This window comes from Xenopus tropicalis, chromosome 3, assembly GCF_000004195.4.
Source record: "Xenopus tropicalis strain Nigerian chromosome 3, UCB_Xtro_10.0, whole genome shotgun sequence".
Classification (NCBI taxonomy): Eukaryota; Metazoa; Chordata; class Amphibia; order Anura; family Pipidae; genus Xenopus; species Xenopus tropicalis.
Window position 1 is genome coordinate 125767454 of NC_030679.2, and position 18968 is coordinate 125786421.

At 42.2% G+C, this 18968-nt stretch overlaps 1 protein-coding gene across 4 annotated transcripts; it reads right to left on the bottom strand.

Moving 5' to 3' along the window:
• Positions 1–589: 589 nt before the first annotated feature.
• On the bottom strand, positions 590–18265 carry sftpb (surfactant, pulmonary-associated protein B). 4 transcript variants are annotated; one of them, XM_004912558.4, is made up of 11 exons: positions 18178–18265; positions 9590–9717; positions 8370–8441; positions 7639–7764; positions 6663–6806; positions 5475–5561; positions 4514–4697; positions 1856–2016; positions 1432–1512; positions 838–945; positions 590–718 (listed from the first exon to the last, which is right to left on the bottom strand). In XM_004912558.4, the coding sequence occupies exons 2-11, from the start codon at positions 9647–9649 to the stop codon at positions 683–685; spliced, it is 1059 nt and encodes a 352-aa protein (XP_004912615.1). In that variant the 5' UTR covers positions 9650–9717; positions 18178–18265; the 3' UTR covers positions 590–682. The 4 variants fall into 4 exon arrangements, with proteins under 4 accessions (XP_004912615.1, XP_004912617.1, XP_004912616.1 ...); XM_004912560.2 differs by lacking the exon at positions 18178–18265 and adding an exon at positions 17970–18171; XM_004912559.2 differs by lacking the exon at positions 18178–18265 and adding an exon at positions 17968–18171 and having other exon boundaries at positions 9590–9722.
• Between the last annotated feature and the right edge of the window lie 703 nt (positions 18266–18968).

Genomic DNA, 18968 nt, shown 5'->3' on the forward strand with positions numbered 1-18968 from the left:
GACCAAAAGGAATGCCGGTTAGACATTTTCTGCCACCACAAAACACTCTGGCGCAATGCAAGGCAAACAAGTCAAGTAGCATAATGTTACTTGCATATTTGTATTTCCATGAGAGCGCTCTTCTGTTCCAACCACTTATATTAAGTATTGGTGCCTCTCTCTGCTGTGTGTAGAATAGAAATGTAATTCATGAGGACTCCATATATGTTGTACACAGTTTGGCTCTAGTGTTTAAGTAGGTTTTGCACCCCTGACTTATTAACGACTGCTACGATATGTTGCTTAATTAGTATTTATAAAATACCAACACATTCTGCAACCAGTATCTGTGTCCTATCAATAGTGGAGGGCTCATATGCCAGGGCACTATGATGGATAGTACAAGAGAAAAGAAACCACATAATTTATGAATGGAACAGAAAAGATGGATATATTTTGTATGGTATTATTCTGTTTGGCTGTGGGCTGATAGGTCACATAAGTTGTGGGATCAGACTGTGCAGTCACCTATAATAATTTGGGAGACTGGGGGTGGGGGTGTTGTATCTCGGAGAAGTCCGTGCTTGTGCCCAAGACACTACAGAAGACGTTTGATTCATAACATATTTATTGATGTAAAAAGAAGCTTGATAGCTAAAAGACAGGGGGTGGGGACTGAGGAAAAGAAGATCAGAAGAAAACTTTAGTGCCACACGTGGGTCAGACAGTGACTGATGGCCTGGAAAAATAAAAATATAGCTTAGTATTTACATCATGCATCACCACTGTCTCTTTGCTCTGTTTAAAAGACAAAGGCAAAACTGTAAAAAAAAAAAAAAAATGCACCACTGCACTCACCCCACACTCTTTAGCTGTTTCCAGGTTTCGACACCAATAAGACTGTCCCACAGCGCACCCAGAATGCTGTGGGGCTGCATTAGCAGGAGCTGGGCAAGCCCCCAATGCCTGAGTGAGTAAGGGAATAGATGTCAGTTAGAGCAGGGCAGGGTGCATAACTTGCAGCCTTAATTAATGTTATTTTACTTGTTTATATTGCTTCTTGCAAATGGCACATACGTTTTATGTGTTAGCACTGATAGTAGGACACAAATAAGGATGGGCAGGAGGGACGATAACATGGCAGCAGCTCTTCCCCATTCATTAACATATGGCACAATGTTAGCTTCCAGTCTGTTTTAGAGATCCAGTGGCTCTATCAGTTGCTGAACTGACCCAAAATTCTATGGTCATCTGATGTGCACTCTTCTACAGGGGGTAGGGGGAATGATGAATCTGCTGATCTACAGATAAGGGCTCTAACTGACAGTTACACAAAGGTACAAACAGCAAAGAGCTTTCCTATCTGTTCTATAACTGCCACTTTAGGGGTGTTAGAGCTCTGGATTCTACTATATGGTGAGTTCAACAGAACAGTGTTCGGGGGGTCAGTACCTGGCACGTCATCCTGTGGTCCCACTGCTTGTGCAGGAGGAGGGACAGTTCTGTGTGATGGTTCTTAAGGAAAGTCTGGATCTGAGGAAGAACAGAAAAAATTATAAAGTGGGATAACCTTGTACATAGAAGGAGCTGGGGGTCACAATGAATTTCTGTTACATATGAATACTATTAAAATAACATTTCTGTCTTTCCTGAGACAAACCGTACTAAGGTTCAGGATTTGCACAATCTGTGACTTTTTGCACTTGACAGATTAAAGTAATAATTGGTTTGTTTTGATCCTACACATTATAAAGATCAAGCTTTTATGAGTTTGCTTTTAGCCAGGTCCCAAAATGAGTCCATGCCAGTGGCGGCACGGTGGCCACAAACGTTACCTCTCTGTTTCTCATTCCCATGCATCCTCTGCCCGTCTCACCTCTTTCCATGCCATGCCAGGCTCTCCGTGGGCTTTCAGAACTGCGGCCTCTACCTCTGCCTGGGTCATGTTCTGCCTTATGGTGGGTTTGATTGCAGAGGTAACGGCCAGGCACGTGTCACAGGTAAAATCAGCATCCAGAACTGGTATCACTGTTAAACCTGCAATGGAAAAGCACCAGCTGGGAATTACCTGGCTGCCTATAATCACCCAGACATTTACTCTCACTCTATTTCCATTGATATAAACTAACACTATAGGAAGGATTACAGCAAGGCAAGATTAATTTGTTTTGAATGGTTTTATTGTACAACAAACTACTTTTTAAGCACTGCAAAATACTTTTCTGTGGTAGGATTGATTGGGGAGGTTGGCAGGGCCATTATTGTATAAAACAGGATATTTACTTTTTCTTTAAAAGGACCAGTGACACTTTAAAGAGATTGTGTTCAATTAGTGCTTTGAAATAAACTGTTGCCCAAAAGTCTTATTTTATATAAGAGGTGTCCAATTGGAGGCCTATGGATTGGATGAGGCCCTCCAAGTTCTGTTTCTCCCAGCATGCTCCAGATCTTCACAAACTGCTGGGTATGACATCAATGAGTAAGGAATGGGGGGGTCGCACATAATATCTTCTTTACCACAGCAGAGCATTGTGACATTGTGACCCAGTGCTATGACTATTCTCTACATTGAGCCCTACCAAACTGAACTTCCTACTCTGGTGGGTGTCGCCTAGAGAATACTAACCTCACTATTTCTCCTTGGTGGTGCTCAGAGCAGCTGTTACTTACAAGCTTTACCTTACACCCCAGGGTGTACTGTGATAGAAAGCTAGCTTGCCACTTGTTAACCTTATTCACAGGGTCTCTGTTGCTCCCTACTTTGATTACCTTAAGCTGGCCATACACGCACTGATACTATAGTACGAAACTTTCGTACAATATTCGGTGCGTGTATGGCATGTCGGCGAGTCAACCGATATGGCAGGAAGCTGCTGATATTGGTCGACTCGCCGATCGGACCAGTTTAAAGATTTTGATCGGGCGCCTGAGCAAAATCGGCAGAAGGAGGTAGAAATCCTATTGTTTCTACCTCCTTATCTGCTGTTTCAGCCCTGATGGTGTGTGGTGGATCGGACGATGTTTCGTGCAACCGATGGTCGCACGAAACATCGTCAGATCGCCACATGTGTGGCCACCTTTAGGGTCTGACCTCCTCTCCTCTATTACTGAGGACCACCTCCACCTCTGGCCCTCTGGCAGATACACCTCCTACTGTGCTGGGTTCCATAAAGAGTATATATTGGGAAGAACCCCGCACTACGACTCAAATATAGGGTGCTCAATGTGTAATGAAATTTAAGGACAAGAAAAAAGGACACATATGTAAACCTGGCACACCTATAAGACCATAAAATCAAATTCTTTATTAAGTTTTGATTTAAAAACAAATTTAAAATAAAAGAAAAAGCAAGAAAAAGAACATTAAAACCGATACCCTATGTCTAAAGGTAAAGTTGTACTGACACTAATATCTTTATTACACAGCGAAAATAATGAAACAAATTAAAGTCTGAGCTTATTGTATAAATAACAGAAGTAGCGCAGAGCAATACAAAATCTGTGAAAGAAACAAATAGGTTAATATACTTACCTTTGAAATTGATACATTTATTGCAACAGGGTATCACTCATCATAACAAGGGAAATCGCTGATCCCTAGCATAGGGTATCGGTTTTAATGTTCTTTTTCTTTTATTTTAAATTTGTTTTTAAATCAAAACTTAATAAAGAATTTCATTTGATGGTCTTATAGGTGTGCCAGGTTTACATATGTGTCCTTTTTTCTTGTCCTTGGGTTCCATGAAGAGACTGAGACATATTTCCCTTATATTTTATACATTAGGGAACCAGAGGGCAAAGTGTCTATGAAGATTTTCATTCATCCAGGTCATGGTATATCTAGTATAAATAAATTTGAAGCAACTGGACTTGTTTAGTAATCATTGAAGACGTTTCACTACTCATCCGAGCAGCTTCTTCAGTTCAACTGACTGGTATGGGAAGTCCTCAGCAAATATACTCTTCCACTAATCCAATCACAATGGCACTTTGTAACTCTTCAGAAAGGTGACATCTGAAACTCAGAGGTGTGAATGCTGTGGAGTTACTTTGAAAGGATTACCCAAGTATCATGCAACTCTTCAAACAGGTGTTACTTGTTAGAGTTGCATGAATGGATGTGTGAAGAGTATATATGCTGAGGACTTCCCATACCAGTCAGTTGAACTGAAGAAGCTGCTCGGATGAGTAGTGAAACGTCTTCAATGATTACTAAACAAGTCCAGTTGCTTCAAATTTATTTATACTAGACAGAGGGCAAAGATTACTTACTGGGGACTGCTTGAGCAGTAGAGATACAAGTTAATCCTATAGGTCCCCTATAAGCCAGTCTCATTTCACCTGATTGTAAACACACTGCAAGGGCAAATTTGGACACAGAGATGCCAGCTTGTCTGTATTATAAACCAAGTGCATCTTAGCCAGGCCTGTTCTGCCACGTAGCCATACTGGGGACATGTCTGTGGACAAGACATGGTTTTGATGTTGATGTTACTGATTCCTATGATTAATGTAACCTTTAGGTGCCACTTACCTGCCTCACAGTTCTCATCTGTGGCACACATGAACAGCAGTTTGCACAGCAGCTGTGGTCCCAGCTTCTCCAGTACTATATCTAGTAAAATAATTGTGTATTTCTCCACCAAACACTGGCAGACACCTGCTATTGAGGCTGGAAGGATCAGGCACAGTTTGGTGGCTGCTTTGGCAATGACCGTCTGTAGGCATCAAAAGAAGCATCAGAAAAATGCTTGCCTAAAGGAAACACATTTATACTGGAAATACTGTTAAAAAGATGAAGAGCAACGGCACATATGGTAGTCTATAATATACTAACATTGCTGCATAGGATGTTTACCTGTATTGTCACACAAATAGACTAGTGCACCATTATACCCATACCTTTCCCTGTACAATTGTGCTAAGTTCCTTTGCTGATACAGTTTTATGGCAATTGCCCCCCTTATTAATCCCCTTATAGAGTTCCGATGCCTTTCCTTGATTGCTATAACACAACCATTGTGTGTAAAATGAATATATACTTCAACAGGAGGGCTGGAGGAGGAACTATAGAACTAGTGGCCAGTCAGCCAGCCTTGGGACAATGGCAGCCCAGACAAGGCTAAATGCAAGCTGCAAGCTGAACCAACAATTCCTGCTGAGGGTGGGGGGCAATAGGAAATGTATGTATTTATCTGTATATATTGAATTAGTAAAAGAAACAAACAAACAGAAACACACAGCTACAAGGGACATTTAAGGGCTATGGCATATAAAGCTGATGACTTCCATTTGTGGTGGCTACTTGCCACAGGTTGCTGCCCTTGAACATCCATAGCAAGCGACCGAGGACCCATCTGCCATAGACTTTAAGGAGGTAATCCTTGTACTGAGCCCCCATCCCACAGCAGGTGAATGGCAGGGCAAGATATCAGGGGCAGATAGAAAATCCTGAATGAGTTTGGGGAGGATCAGCTAGTACAGCAGTTGGTTACCTTTGGGATGACTGCCTCTAATTGGCTCATAAAGGACTTGCACATCCAGCACATGGGCTTTGGGATTGGCAAATCTGCGCCTTCACTCTGTAATGATAGATGATATTGAACACATACATGGCACTAACAGTTATATACACATTAAACATTGGAGAAACCAACATGGTTTCATATGCGGGGCAGAGAGAAGAGGAGCACAGGGTGGTCAATATAGATACTCTGGGCTTACATAGACTTTCTAACATAATACATTATTATTTCCATATTATTTTTGGTTGGACGAGCACTATATTTGTATTTAATCTGACAAAGAGGGATCAGAAGACTAAAGGTTCTATAAATGATCATATACCCAATGTTTCTCTAGGAATCAGCTGCAGTTTGGTGAGCAGTACATGCCACATCCACTATAGCTGTCCTTATGATAGACTTTGCTACTAAATAACAGGTATGGGATCCCTTATCTGGAAACCTGTTATCCAGAAAGTTCAGAATTGCGGAAAGCCTATCTCCCATAGACTCCATTTAAATCAAATAATTCAGAATTTTAAAACTGATTTCCTTTTTCTCTGTAATAATAAAACAATACCTTGTACTTGATCCCAACTAACCAATAAATAATCCTTATTGGGTGCAAAACAATCCTTTTGGGTTTAATTAATGTTTTATTGATTTTTTAGTAGACTCTGGAATACCCTTGATCATTCTGGATAATGGGTCCTATACCTGTACCTATAATGCTCTGGGGCAAAACAATGCATTGTGGGTACCAAAAAGTTAAAATGTAAAAAAGTAATGATATCCGGTACTTGTGCTACTTCTTATAATTAGCTCCCCAAGAGAGAGTAATGTCAAAAGGTTTAGGGAATTAGAATGTAAGCTCTACAGGGCAGGAACTTCATTTCTAGTGTCTCTTACCCCATGGCATTTAATCCTTGTATATATCTATATCTTACAGTATTAATTATAATGCTTGTCCATCCTGAGCGTACTTTTCTACACTGTATAAATGTACAACATCCATGCTAGTAGTGCTATTTATATATATTTATACACGGTGCTTGTGACCGCTGCTTAGCAAATCAAAATACATGGGGGGGGGGTGACTGTATTGGTACAGAACTCAGGGCCCTATTGTGCCCCAGACACAGAGTGGAATGGTAGCAGAAGATATAATGCTTGCGTTACCTCCCCCTGTGTTGCTTTTACATGTGCGTTGTACAGATGCTCCTGAATTAAAGGGAATAATTTTTCCTGTAGCAGCTCACTATTCCAGAATTCAGCTTGGTCAGAGCTGCAAAGTCTCAGGGAGGAACAGAGAGCTTCAGGGTTCTGTAAGGCAAAGTAAAACAATGTAACACTCCTCCAGCAGAATTCTGCACTGAAATCCATTTTTTTTATAAGAGCAAACAGATTTTTTTTATATTTAATTTTAAAATCCGACATGGGGCTAGACATGTTCTAACTTTCCCAGGTTCCCATGGTCATGTGGTTTTAGTCACTCTTTACTGCAAGTTTCCCTCCGGCAGCTGATCAGCAGCACAATGGGAAGGCAGCTCCCAGACACCTGCATTGCTAAAAATGCCCCACCTAGTGGTAGATCTGAATAGATCAGAATAGCACTCAATAGTAAGAAATCCAAGTCCGGCTTGGGACTCCTCCAGTTACATGGGAGTAGGAGAAACAATAGGTTACCTGAAAGTTCTAATGTGTATCGCTGGCGCCTTCTGAAAGCTCAGACTCAGGCGCAATGCACTGAGGTGGCGCCTACACACCAATATTACAGCTAAACAAATACATTTGTTGGTTTAAGAATAAAATTGTAAATGGTAGAGTGAATTGTTTGCTATGTTAACTGTGTAATATAGAAATAAAAATGATACCATAGAAGTCATGATAGAATCCCTTTAAGGCAGTTGGTGGCTGCTTTCCTAGCATGTAGGAGGCTGCTGGGATTGCGTGACACACTATGATGTGACATTGTCTGGCTTAACCCCACCCCAACACACTTTTGGCTCAACTTTTTTGCCGCCCATGGTTTCATATTGTTGCAGTCCCCTCCCCGCACCCTACCAGGTAGTGAAGGAATGACCCTGCCCCAGCTCTGCCTGCATTAGGTGCCCATAAAGTGTGTGACACAACTGAGGGAGAGGCTTCCACTTACCACTTGTTTTTCCAAGACAGTGACCATCATAGTTTCATATTGATCCACCAGCAGGTTGCACTGAGCAATGAGAGGAACCACGGGAAGGTGGGAACACTGCTTGTGTAAGAAATTCTTAATGGTGTCCTGCAGAGATAGTGTGGGTCACAAGCTGGATGCTACACACTCACACACACATATACACACACACACACACACACACACACATACATTCAGACAGACACAGACACACACATACATACAGACAGACACAGACACACATACATACATACAGACACAGAGACACACACATACATACAGACAGACACACACATACACACATACATACAGACACAGAGACACACACATACATACAGACACAGACACACACATACATACAGACACAGAGACACACACATACATACAGACAGACAGACAAAGACACACACATACATACAGACAGACAAAGACACACACATACATACAGACAGACACAGACACACATACATACATACAGACAGACACAGACATACATACAGACAGACTGACACACACAAACATACAGACAGACTGACACACACATACATACAGACAGACACAGAGACACACATACATACAGACACAGAGACACATACATACATACAGACAGACACAGAGACACACACATACATACAGACAGACACAGAGACACACACATACAGACAGACAGACACAAACAAAGAAACTTTCCCAGCCGTTAGACTCCCTGTTACCTGGATGGGGGATGCCTTCACCATGTCCAGCAGGATGTTCACAATCTGCTTACACTGCACACACAGCACATCCTATGGGAGGCCAGAGAGACAGGTTGGGATAAGCAGAGCCAGCAGAACCAGGGCACACAAACTGGGGCTCATTTACAAAGTTATAATGTTACAAGTTTACAAGGAAATGTACTTTTTACATACTACTTCTTAGCCATAGCAATATATTTCCGGCATGCCAGGCGTATACCCATTTGTATATATGTGTACGCATAACTTGTATGGGCAGTAATGGATCCGTTCTGTTCACCTCAGGGTTAATATTTTTCTATTAATTTACTTTTTTTGGGTTAAAGTTCTCTTTGAGGTCATTCATTTGCCCATGGTTCCCCTTAGCCCCTACCTGCGCCACTGATAGGAAAACATTAGCGCATTGGCTGTTCAGCCATAGTTTAAAAACTATCTAGGGGAGCAAATCAACATTCACCCTAAATCTCACCCTAACTGCTCTCCAGGGCTTCCAGGAGTATCTCAAAGGGCAAGTAAAGCTATATCTATGCTTTGAAGCAGGTCAAAACACCTTAGCAAAGCACCCAAAAGCAGCACCCAATAGACTTGCATGGCAGTTGGCTGACTGAGGCATTTACAGACATGGACTCTGTAGTTTACACTGTATGTACCTTACATGCTTCCTTATAACATCAGTATTTTTCTAATACTCTTTAAACTCAAACATTTAAACCCAGTTACTCATCAGATACTGTAGAACGAAATCTAGAGAAGGTGCGGGATTCACGGCCTGTGGGATCTGAGATTCCAGAAAGAGCAAATAATCCCAGAATCACTTCAAGTCTTGATCCTAATTGCTTCCCCACAGTCCCTACCGAATAAGCCCTGTGTGTGTCATTCTTAGCTACAGTCGGGCACACATACATTTCAGTATGTATCACTATGTTTATGTATGTATATAGTATGGATATATATTTACCTATTTACCTCTGGTTGGCTGTTAGCCCTTGAGGACAATACACTGTAGGTATGTATGTATGTACAAGCAGCAGCATAATGATAAGTTACTGAGTCTCACAGCAAAATCATTTTGGGCCCCAACATGTATGGAAACCTCTTATCACTAAGTGCCCCACTGGGCCCCCCAAGTAGTTACACTGTCTGCTTCCTCTATATCAGTCCTGCATTGCATTAAACATAATGATTTCTAGTCTACTTACTGTTCCTAACCAGGCATTTTGCTTGCAGTGATCCACTGCTCCACATTGAGCTGCCGTCATCAGGTTCTGACACCAGAACTCTGGGCCCTGGGCGCAGTCGTCCTTTACTGGGACCTTCCCAGACAGAACTGCAGAGAGAACAAAAACTTAGAACACATAACTAACCAGAATAGCAATATATATCTAATAACAGATCCTTCCAGACTGATAAAATGTACCCATAAGACATGTGGCTTCAGGGACCTGCCAGGGCACCATCTGATTTTCCGGTGGGCCTCAGCCAAGTACCCATCAGCCTTTTTTTTTTTTATTTCCAGCACAGGTCTATATGGCATCTATTACACCTACCACTTACTATATCTGATTGTTGTGATTGGGCCCTTCATATCAGGTTCTTTAGTGGGCCCTAGCAGACCCAGTCTGGCACTGCTTTCATTTACAATCCAGATTAGTCAGGAGTACGGATTCTTACTGCGCACCCCTTTGAGATTAAGTACCTTATATATACTGTATATACCCAATTTTAAAAAATCTGAAATGGTACCTCGCATCAAAAATTGGAAAGAAAAGTCATTTAAAGAGAAATTAAGATCCATGATGAACGGAGGCTAATGCCATCTGGAAGCAATCAGATTCTGTGCAAGGAGCACAACTGAACTATAATTCTTAACCATAAGTTGTGTGTGGAATATTGGGAATAGTAGTCGAATGACAGGTTGAGGGCCAAAGGTTTCCAAACTCTATAGAAGAGAGGCAGATCCAGGTTTGCCTCTGGTTGGACAATATACAAATCTATACTGACAGATCCTTACCTGCAGCGGCACTCAGGGTGAGGAGCCAGACCAGGCGTGTTCCTTCCATCTCTGTTGTGTAGTGAGAAGGGTCTCTGAGGTGTTGGCAATATATACAAATGATTTGGGGTGGGGGCTGTTGGTGTAGAAAGGCTTTCCCAGAAGTGTCCCAATACTTGCACTGGGCTGAGCCGGCTGAGAGGGCAATGCTTACACACCTGAAGTGCACACACTACAATCTGTCTGCTTCTGCTGCACGGTCTCTGCCTGCCGCACAGTTCTATCAGCTCCGTCATTTACCCTTAGAGCTCCTTTATCCCCTGCCATGCCAGGGGCACTTACTGTATATTTCTGCTGTTCCCCCACCGCTCCCATTTCCCAGTGCTTCTGAAATTATTATCTAAAGAGCCCACTTTAGTATTAGGCAAGAAGGCCACTCAGTTATATGGAGTGTTCTGTAAATACTTCTGTTCTGCACATAATGTATATTGCACAAACAGCCGGGCTAACCCCTCAGTGCCGGAAATAACAGCAACATATCAGTGCTTGGTGTAGTCTGTGTCTGGGCTGCTGAGCTAACAATCTGATTCTGCGGCCACACAATGCATTCCTTTGTACCAAGCCATTGGGATAACAGACTTCTATTTTTTCATGTTTATGATTATGTTTTAGAAAGTCGGCCTTCAGTTCCTATTAAAAGGTGTCAGGGCCTCTGTTGCCTGGTTGCTCCTATGTTCTCCCCACATCCTGCCCCCAAGGCCATAATAATTCCCAGTGTCCTATTCTCATGGCCATGGTTTCCAGTATCCTCTTCTTAAGGTCATGATTCCCAACATCCTATCCAACATTCCTCAAGATTCCTGTACACAAGGCCATGATTTCCAGAATCATATACTCAAGACAACAATTCCACATGTCCTGATGATTTCCCGCATCCTATCCTCCAGGCCATGATTCCCAGCATCCCATATTTGAGGTAATGGTTCCCAGCATTCTGTGAGCAGGGCAATGGTTTCCAGTTTCTTCAACGCAAGGTATATATTCAGTATTATGGTTCCCAGTAACCTGTGCTCTCTCACGGGCTTTAGCTGGGTTCAGTCAAACACCTGTTATTTCTATTGCCTGGTAACAATGACCCTGAGTTGGTGGCTCAGAGATGTCTGGTAAAATCAATATGGTTCTTCGCCCCTAATGTAATGAAATTTGACATCTTACAACTCAGGATTGTAAGCTCTATGGGGCAGGGACCTCTTTCCTACTGTGTCTCATACCACATGGCACTTACTCCCTGTGTATTTTATATATATATTATATATATATATATATTTATTTATTATATTTATTTGTTATAACACTTGTACTCCCTGTGTGTAATTTTGTATTCTGTAAGACTGTACAGCGCTGCGTACCCTTGTGGCGCTTTATAAATAAAGTTACACATACATACGTACATAATAAATGAATCTTGGTGTACTGAGAGAGACATAATGTAACAGCGCTGTACTGAGAGACATAATGTAACAGCGCTGTACTGAGAGAGACATAATGTAACATCGCTGTACTGAGAGACATAATGTAACATCGCTGTACTGAGAGACATAATGTAACATCGCTGTACTGAGAGACATAATGTAACAGCGCTGTACTGAGAGAGACATAATGTAACAGCGCTGTACTGAGAGACATAATGTAACAGCGCTGTACTGAGAGAGACATAATGTAACAGCGCTGTAGTGAGAGAGACATAATATAACAGCGCTGTACTGAGAGAGACATAATATAACAGCGCTGTACTGAGAGAGACATAATGTAACAGCGCTGTACTGAGAGAGACATAATATAACAGCGCTGTACTGAGAGAGACATAATATAACAGCGCTGTACTGAGAGAGACATAATGTAACAGTGCTGTACTGAGAGAGACATAATATAACAGTGCTGTACTGAGAGAGACATAATATAACAGCGCTGTACTGAGAGAGACATAATGTAACAGCGCTGTACTGAGAGAGACATAATATAACAGCGCTGTACTGAGAGACATAATGTAACAGCGCTGTACTGAGAGAGACATAATATAACAGCGCTGTACTGAGAGACATAATGTAACAGCGCTGTACTGAGAGAGACATAATATAACAGCGCTGTACTGAGAGAGACATAATATAGCAGCGCTGTACTGAGAGAGACATAATATAACAGCGCTGTACTGAGAGACATAATGTAACAGCGCTGTACTGAGAGAGACATAATATAACAGTGCTGTACTGAGAGAGACATAATATAACAGTGCTGTACTGAGAGAGACATAATATAACAGTGCTGTACTGAGAGAGACATAATATAACAGCGCTGTACTGAGAGAGACATAATATAGCAGCGCTGTACTGAGAGAGACATAATATAACAGTGCTGTACTGAGAGAGACATAATATAACAGCGCTGTACTGAGAGAGACATAATATAACAGTGCTGTACTGAGAGAGACATAATATAACAGCGCTGTACTGGGGATGTAGAGGAATCCCAAATCTCCATGTTCCCTCCTTCATACTCTCCCCATGCTCCAGTTGTGACCTTCTCCTTTCATTGCCTCATCCCACTCATAACTATGAGATTTCTCTTGAGCTTCTGCCTGTCTCTGGAATTCCCTGCCACGACCTATCTGACTCTCTAGTCCTTTCAAACACTCCCTGAACATCCACCTGTTCATAGAAAGCTATTTGATGCACCCTAGCTCATGAGAAGCTAGGAGAACAACCATTTCCCTCCAACAGTCTTATGTGTTGTTTTCCAAACCTTGAAGGAAAAAATGTTCCTGGGGTGCCAAATAAAGGCTGTGATTGGCTATTTGGAAGTGCAGTGTAGACTGGCAACATACAGGAGGCTGTTTGTCAGTACATTATGTAACCAAAACTTGCCTCTAAGTCAGGAATTCAAAAATAAGCATTAATGCCGCTGGGAGTAACATCCAAGTGGTTGGAGAGCGACTTGTTGCCCCGAAGCCACTGGTTGGGGATCACTGCTTTAGACTGATGTTCCATGCAGAGGTTAGTTGCCCATGATAGATCTCTGCTACCCCAGGCGACTAGTCTCTTTTAAATGCCTTTCCACCGGCAACAAATGGAATCGCTGGTGGAAAGGCCTACACATCACTTTTTTCACGGTTTTCCAAAGTCACATGAAGTTGCATGCATAAGAAAACTTTGCTTGACTGAAAACTGAAGCATAGGGCTTTCCACCGTTGATTGCCTTTGTTGCTGGTGGAAAGACATTTTGGAGTGGGAACTCACGGTAGCAGCTTAATTACTAAGTGGGACATTACCCTTAGATTACTGGTGCTGTATAAACAAATGATGATGTACATTATATATATATCTAACTCACAATGTAACACAGAAAAAAGCTCTGTGTCTCAGGAAAACAGTTTGGCTCTTGCCTTACATTGCCATACATTATAAAATTTGCTCGTTTGGCAAGATCTCCAAATGAGCAGATCTTTCCAATATACAGAAATGGGCTAAAGGTTAAATTATAATGACGGGTAAAGGACCAAATCAGTGAGCCAATGTAGTCCCCGATCTGACTAAAAAAATCAAACCTGACTGATTTTTGGCCAGATATTCCTCAGCTAGGGCCATTGGGGGTCCTCATACACGGGCAGATAAGCTGCCAAAAGCTGCCACCTTTAGCTTGAATGGGCAAGAAATGCTGCAAAAGGCTGGAAAAATGAGCGCAAAGGACAGTCATCTACCAACCATGCATTTTAGGTGGGGGTTTGTGCATTTCAGTGAAACAAAAATGTTGGCACAACTTAAAGGTGCTGTGTGAAGTGTCGGCTCCTCTGCAAACAGAAGGGAAGGTGCCATTACAACACTCAGACTTCCAGAAACTCATGTGATGAGCGAATCTATCCTGCTTTGCATGTGCGAAGAATTCAGAAACTGCAAAAAAATTCACAAAATGGTGAAAAATTTGAGAAACGTGGCTGCAGCGTGCCTTTTTTTACGCTAACAGCGCAGATTCTGCCCACCTTCTCCTGCTCTTACACTTACTCTCCCGCACTTACAACTTTAGCATCAGAGCGAGTCCAGTGAGGGCCCCATTGACCTTTACAATGTGCAGCCATAATTATAGTCAATGTCTGCATAGCCCACACATCATAATTGTCCATTTTCAAAAAACCGAGCCAAAGGTATTATCTATACAGCGCCAACTGCTGGCAGAAGGTGCAATTGCTGCAAATGTGTGTCCAGTGTTGGACTGGGGGTGCAAGGCCCACCGAGGCTGCTGCCTCAGGGGCCCCTGCCGTGAACTTCACACCCCCCTGCAGGGGCCCCACCACCCGTCCAACCCCCTTCCCCGAGAGTGCAAATTAAACTCACCTTCAGCACTTCGGGGGAGGGAGACCGGTGGTTCGGGGGAGCGCCTGGGGAGGGTTTTTTCCCCGGTGCCCCAGCGGCCTAGTCAGCCTCTCGACTCCCTTAACGTGATACTGACACTATAAAATGTACATTAAAAGTTACCTATAGGTCATGTTGATCTTTTTTCACTGATAAGGCTGCTTTTGTAAGTAATTGTAACTAATTGTTAAAGTTTAAATTACCTTAGTATATCACTGCCTAAGTAATTACCTTACTTAAGGTAATTTGTGCAATACAGGTTAGTAATCAGTCTGGCAACCCCATGTACCTATGGTGCTCTACATGGTATCACAGGACACAGGTCACAGACAACTCACAGGCCCTGGCATTTTAAGTACACAGAGACACAAACAGCCCCCCACCAGCCCAATAAATAGTAACTGTCTATGGCATCTTACAGCAGCCCCTCTGGCATTTGCCGGAACCCACAGATTGCCAGTCCGGTCTGACTCACAATAATGAAACATGCCATTGCACGAGGGATGTTCTTCAAGATGCTTGCATGAAAACTGTCTGCAAACTGGACTTCATGTTATCTGTCTGTGTGCAGTACTTTCATTTGTCACTAGGTGGCGATAAATAGATATAAAATAAAAATATAAATAGATGATAGATTAATAAACGTTGCCTTCCTATGTTTCTAGATGCAAGGAAACAAGAACTTTCTTTCTTATTACGTGGAGAAATAAATAATCCTGATGTGAAATGCAGCAAGGATAATAAATAGCTTACTCTTTCCATGAGCAGCTGCCAAGAATCCGCAGAATTGACAGACCTGAAGCCCCCACGCCCGGACTGGCAATCTGTGGGTTCTGGCTAATGCCAGAGGGGCTGCTGTAAGATGCCATAGACAGTCACTATTAATTGGACTGGGGGGGGGGGGCTGTTTTGGCCTTTACTTGAAATACCAGGGCCTATTTTGAATAACAGTCCAGCTCTGGTAGCCCCCTGTGGCCCCACGTGCAGTCCATAAAAGAAGTAGGAAATGTAGACAAAAATCTGCACTCTGACTTTGCTGCCGGGGGGTTGCTACCACACAGAATAGAAAGCGTTAATGGCGCACATGGGAGGCTTTGGCCACAATTTGGTGTTTACAGGTTATTGTAAGATATCTGCACAAATAATATTATTATTGGGTGACCCCTTGAATACAATCAATATTAGAGTTTACAGGAAACATTGTGCTTAATTAGCATTTCATTTAGATGCATGCTGCAGACTGTGCTGGTTTTTTCCAGCTCTGCAAATGCGCATTAATTTAGCTGTTGGTGTCAGATTAAAAATGAAAGAAGTGGCAACTCTCATGTTCAGTGACATATATTGTATATAGGCACCCAAGGGCACATTCCCAGAGCAGCAGCTTGGGGGGGTGTGGGGGGGGCAGCCTAAACAGAAAAATATCACATTATCACAGTCCACCTGTGGCTAATTATAGCTGTGTAGCTGAGGGGGTTCTTCCCTCCTACCCAATAGGTGCATGTATACCGGCTGTACTGGGCACCCAGGGAATGGGTATGAGAAGGAGTGGGCATGGGACAGTACCTAGGGAAGCACCTTATGTAAACCCATCACTGATTAGTTTAACTAGGGAAGGAGGCTAGTTATTAAAGTGTGTTCAGATTAGATATCTGTCTCTGAAAAATCTGGGGTACAGCTATAGGACCTACAATTCCCAACAGGGCCATTTTAATAAATGGGCAAAAGGGCCAACTGCCCAGAGCCTACCAAGATAGGGGGCCCGGTAACACACCTTTCATCTGGAATTACTTTTGGCAGAAGCATTCTGCAGAGATGGCGGACCCCTCATTTAGATGAACCGGAGGAGCTCTACAGTATAGTTATTTTTAATGTCTTTGCCTTTTTTATTGTAACATCACCACTTTGTTATTTCCCTGCTCCCAGGGCTGTTGGTTCAGGGTGGCACACTCGGGCATCATGCCTGCTTCAGTAAGCGCAGACCATTTCTTCACTGCCTGCATTACTGTATTGAATTTCACCTGCTTGAGGGTTATTTTATCACAAATTTATTGGGGCAGTGGGGGCCCACCAATTAAATTTTGCCCTGGACCCACTAGTACCTGCCAGCTCTGATTCCTGAACCCCAGTATCCAGAAAGCTCCAGAATACAGCAAATCCATTTGCCATAGTCTCTTATTGAATAAACAGTTCTTTAGTTTGTGCTCCTTTGCTTTGCACTGGGGAAGTCACAAACATGGTGTCAGCTGAAATTGGAGTAAGAAAGGATATTGGGTTTAAATATATAAACCCAATATATTCTGTGAATATAGGCAGTTTTGTAAACTTTGGGGTGAAATTGTAATTCTGGGTGTCACTTTAATGAATTTGCCTTAGTTTCCAGGGCAAAGTAACATTGTACTCCACTTTAACTACACTGTTGTTAATTCCCCCCTCATAGAAACCCCATACCCAGAAAAGAGTAAAATGTTTAAAGGAGTAAAATATAGATAAAGATAATATAGATAATACAATATTATAATAGTGGGCTTAGACCCAATACCCTAGTAAAATATAGATAATATTATTATTATTAACATTTATTTATAAAGCGCCAACATATTTCGCAGCGCTGTACAATAAGTGGGTTTCATACATTGGACATACAGAGTAACATATAAAGCAATCAATAACCAATACAAGAGGTGAAGGGAGCCCTGCCCAAAAGAGCTTACAATCTACAAATAATATTATAATAAAGGGCTTAGACCCACTACCCCAAGTGCCTTATCTGCAACCCAACCACTTAGGGCAGGGACCTCCTTCCTACTGTGTCTCATACCACATGGCACTTACTCCCTGTGTATTTATACTTATTTATTGTATTTATTATATCACTTGTCCTCCCTGTGTGTAATTTTGTATTCTGTAAGATTGTACAGCGCTGCGTACCCTTGTGGCGCCTTATAAATAAAGTTATACATACATACATACATACATACATACAATCTGCAATCCATTGCTGTTGTTGCAAACCAAAAGCGACATCAGCAGACATTTTTTTTTTTTTAAGTTTAAAAAAATGTTTAAAGTAGTAAAAAATAAATAATACAGATAATAAAAGATAAGGCACAAAGACAATACCTGCAACCTTACTTGTAACCTGCGACCCACAAACCCGCAATTATACCCGCATCTAAAAAATCTTACCTGCAGGGTACCCGCTTTCTATGCAGGTAACCCAACCCACTGCTGGAGTCTGCTATGTGGCTTCTTACATTTATATCAGTAGTACTGAGCAATAGGTGCAGAGGGAACAGATATCGAAGGCAAATTACAAAGCAAATAGGGCTTGTAGCCACATACGTATTGGACTGGATGCTCAGGAGTCCATGTTTTAGGTCGGTTGGTTAATTACCTACATCCCAAACTCTGGGAAAGAAGACTCAAAGGGTCCTTGTGTCCCAGCAATGACTGATGACCATCTGACCTCTGCTCCTCAGCTGACCAAGACATGAAAGGCTTAGGGCTAATTAAAAAGATAAAGAGGAGGGGAGGAAATTGGGAGTTAATTAATGTGAACACTTAACCCAGCCAGCTGCAAAGACCTGGGAATGTTACAAATGTATAATTATACAGGTCAGCAAGAACCTGCCTTGTTGGAAAGGAAGGTGCAGTCGTAGGGGTGTATAGACTCTCAGAGCTACAGGGACACAAAGCTTTGCACACAGGTGTAGTTGTACACAAACACCTAGTACAGTAACCAGATACTTACCCTTAGTGCATATGGGGCTTGGAATGAAAACAAGAGTATCAGTGTCACCGCTGTACACATGAAATTAACATGCAGAGTAGCTAATGGACAATTACTTAAATACATACTACAATGCTGCATAGAAGTCAGTGCAGCCTGCAGCATGCAATTACTAATGCTTTTAATGACACATTCATCATGGAGAGGGAAGTAATGCTCAGTGAAACAGTCCATGCTGAAACCATCACAAGCTGCTATAAAAGTCAACTGGAATTCTGCATAGTAACAGAGCACAACCCTCATACATTGCTTTTTGTGGCCCTATGTATGTGCACCCACAAGCATTTATCACTGCGGTAGCCATAATGTGCTTCCCTGGACTTCTGATTGTGCAGCGCCATATGTAGAAACTGATCCCATTGGGTCTTTACTCACAGTGATCCCAACAAACACCT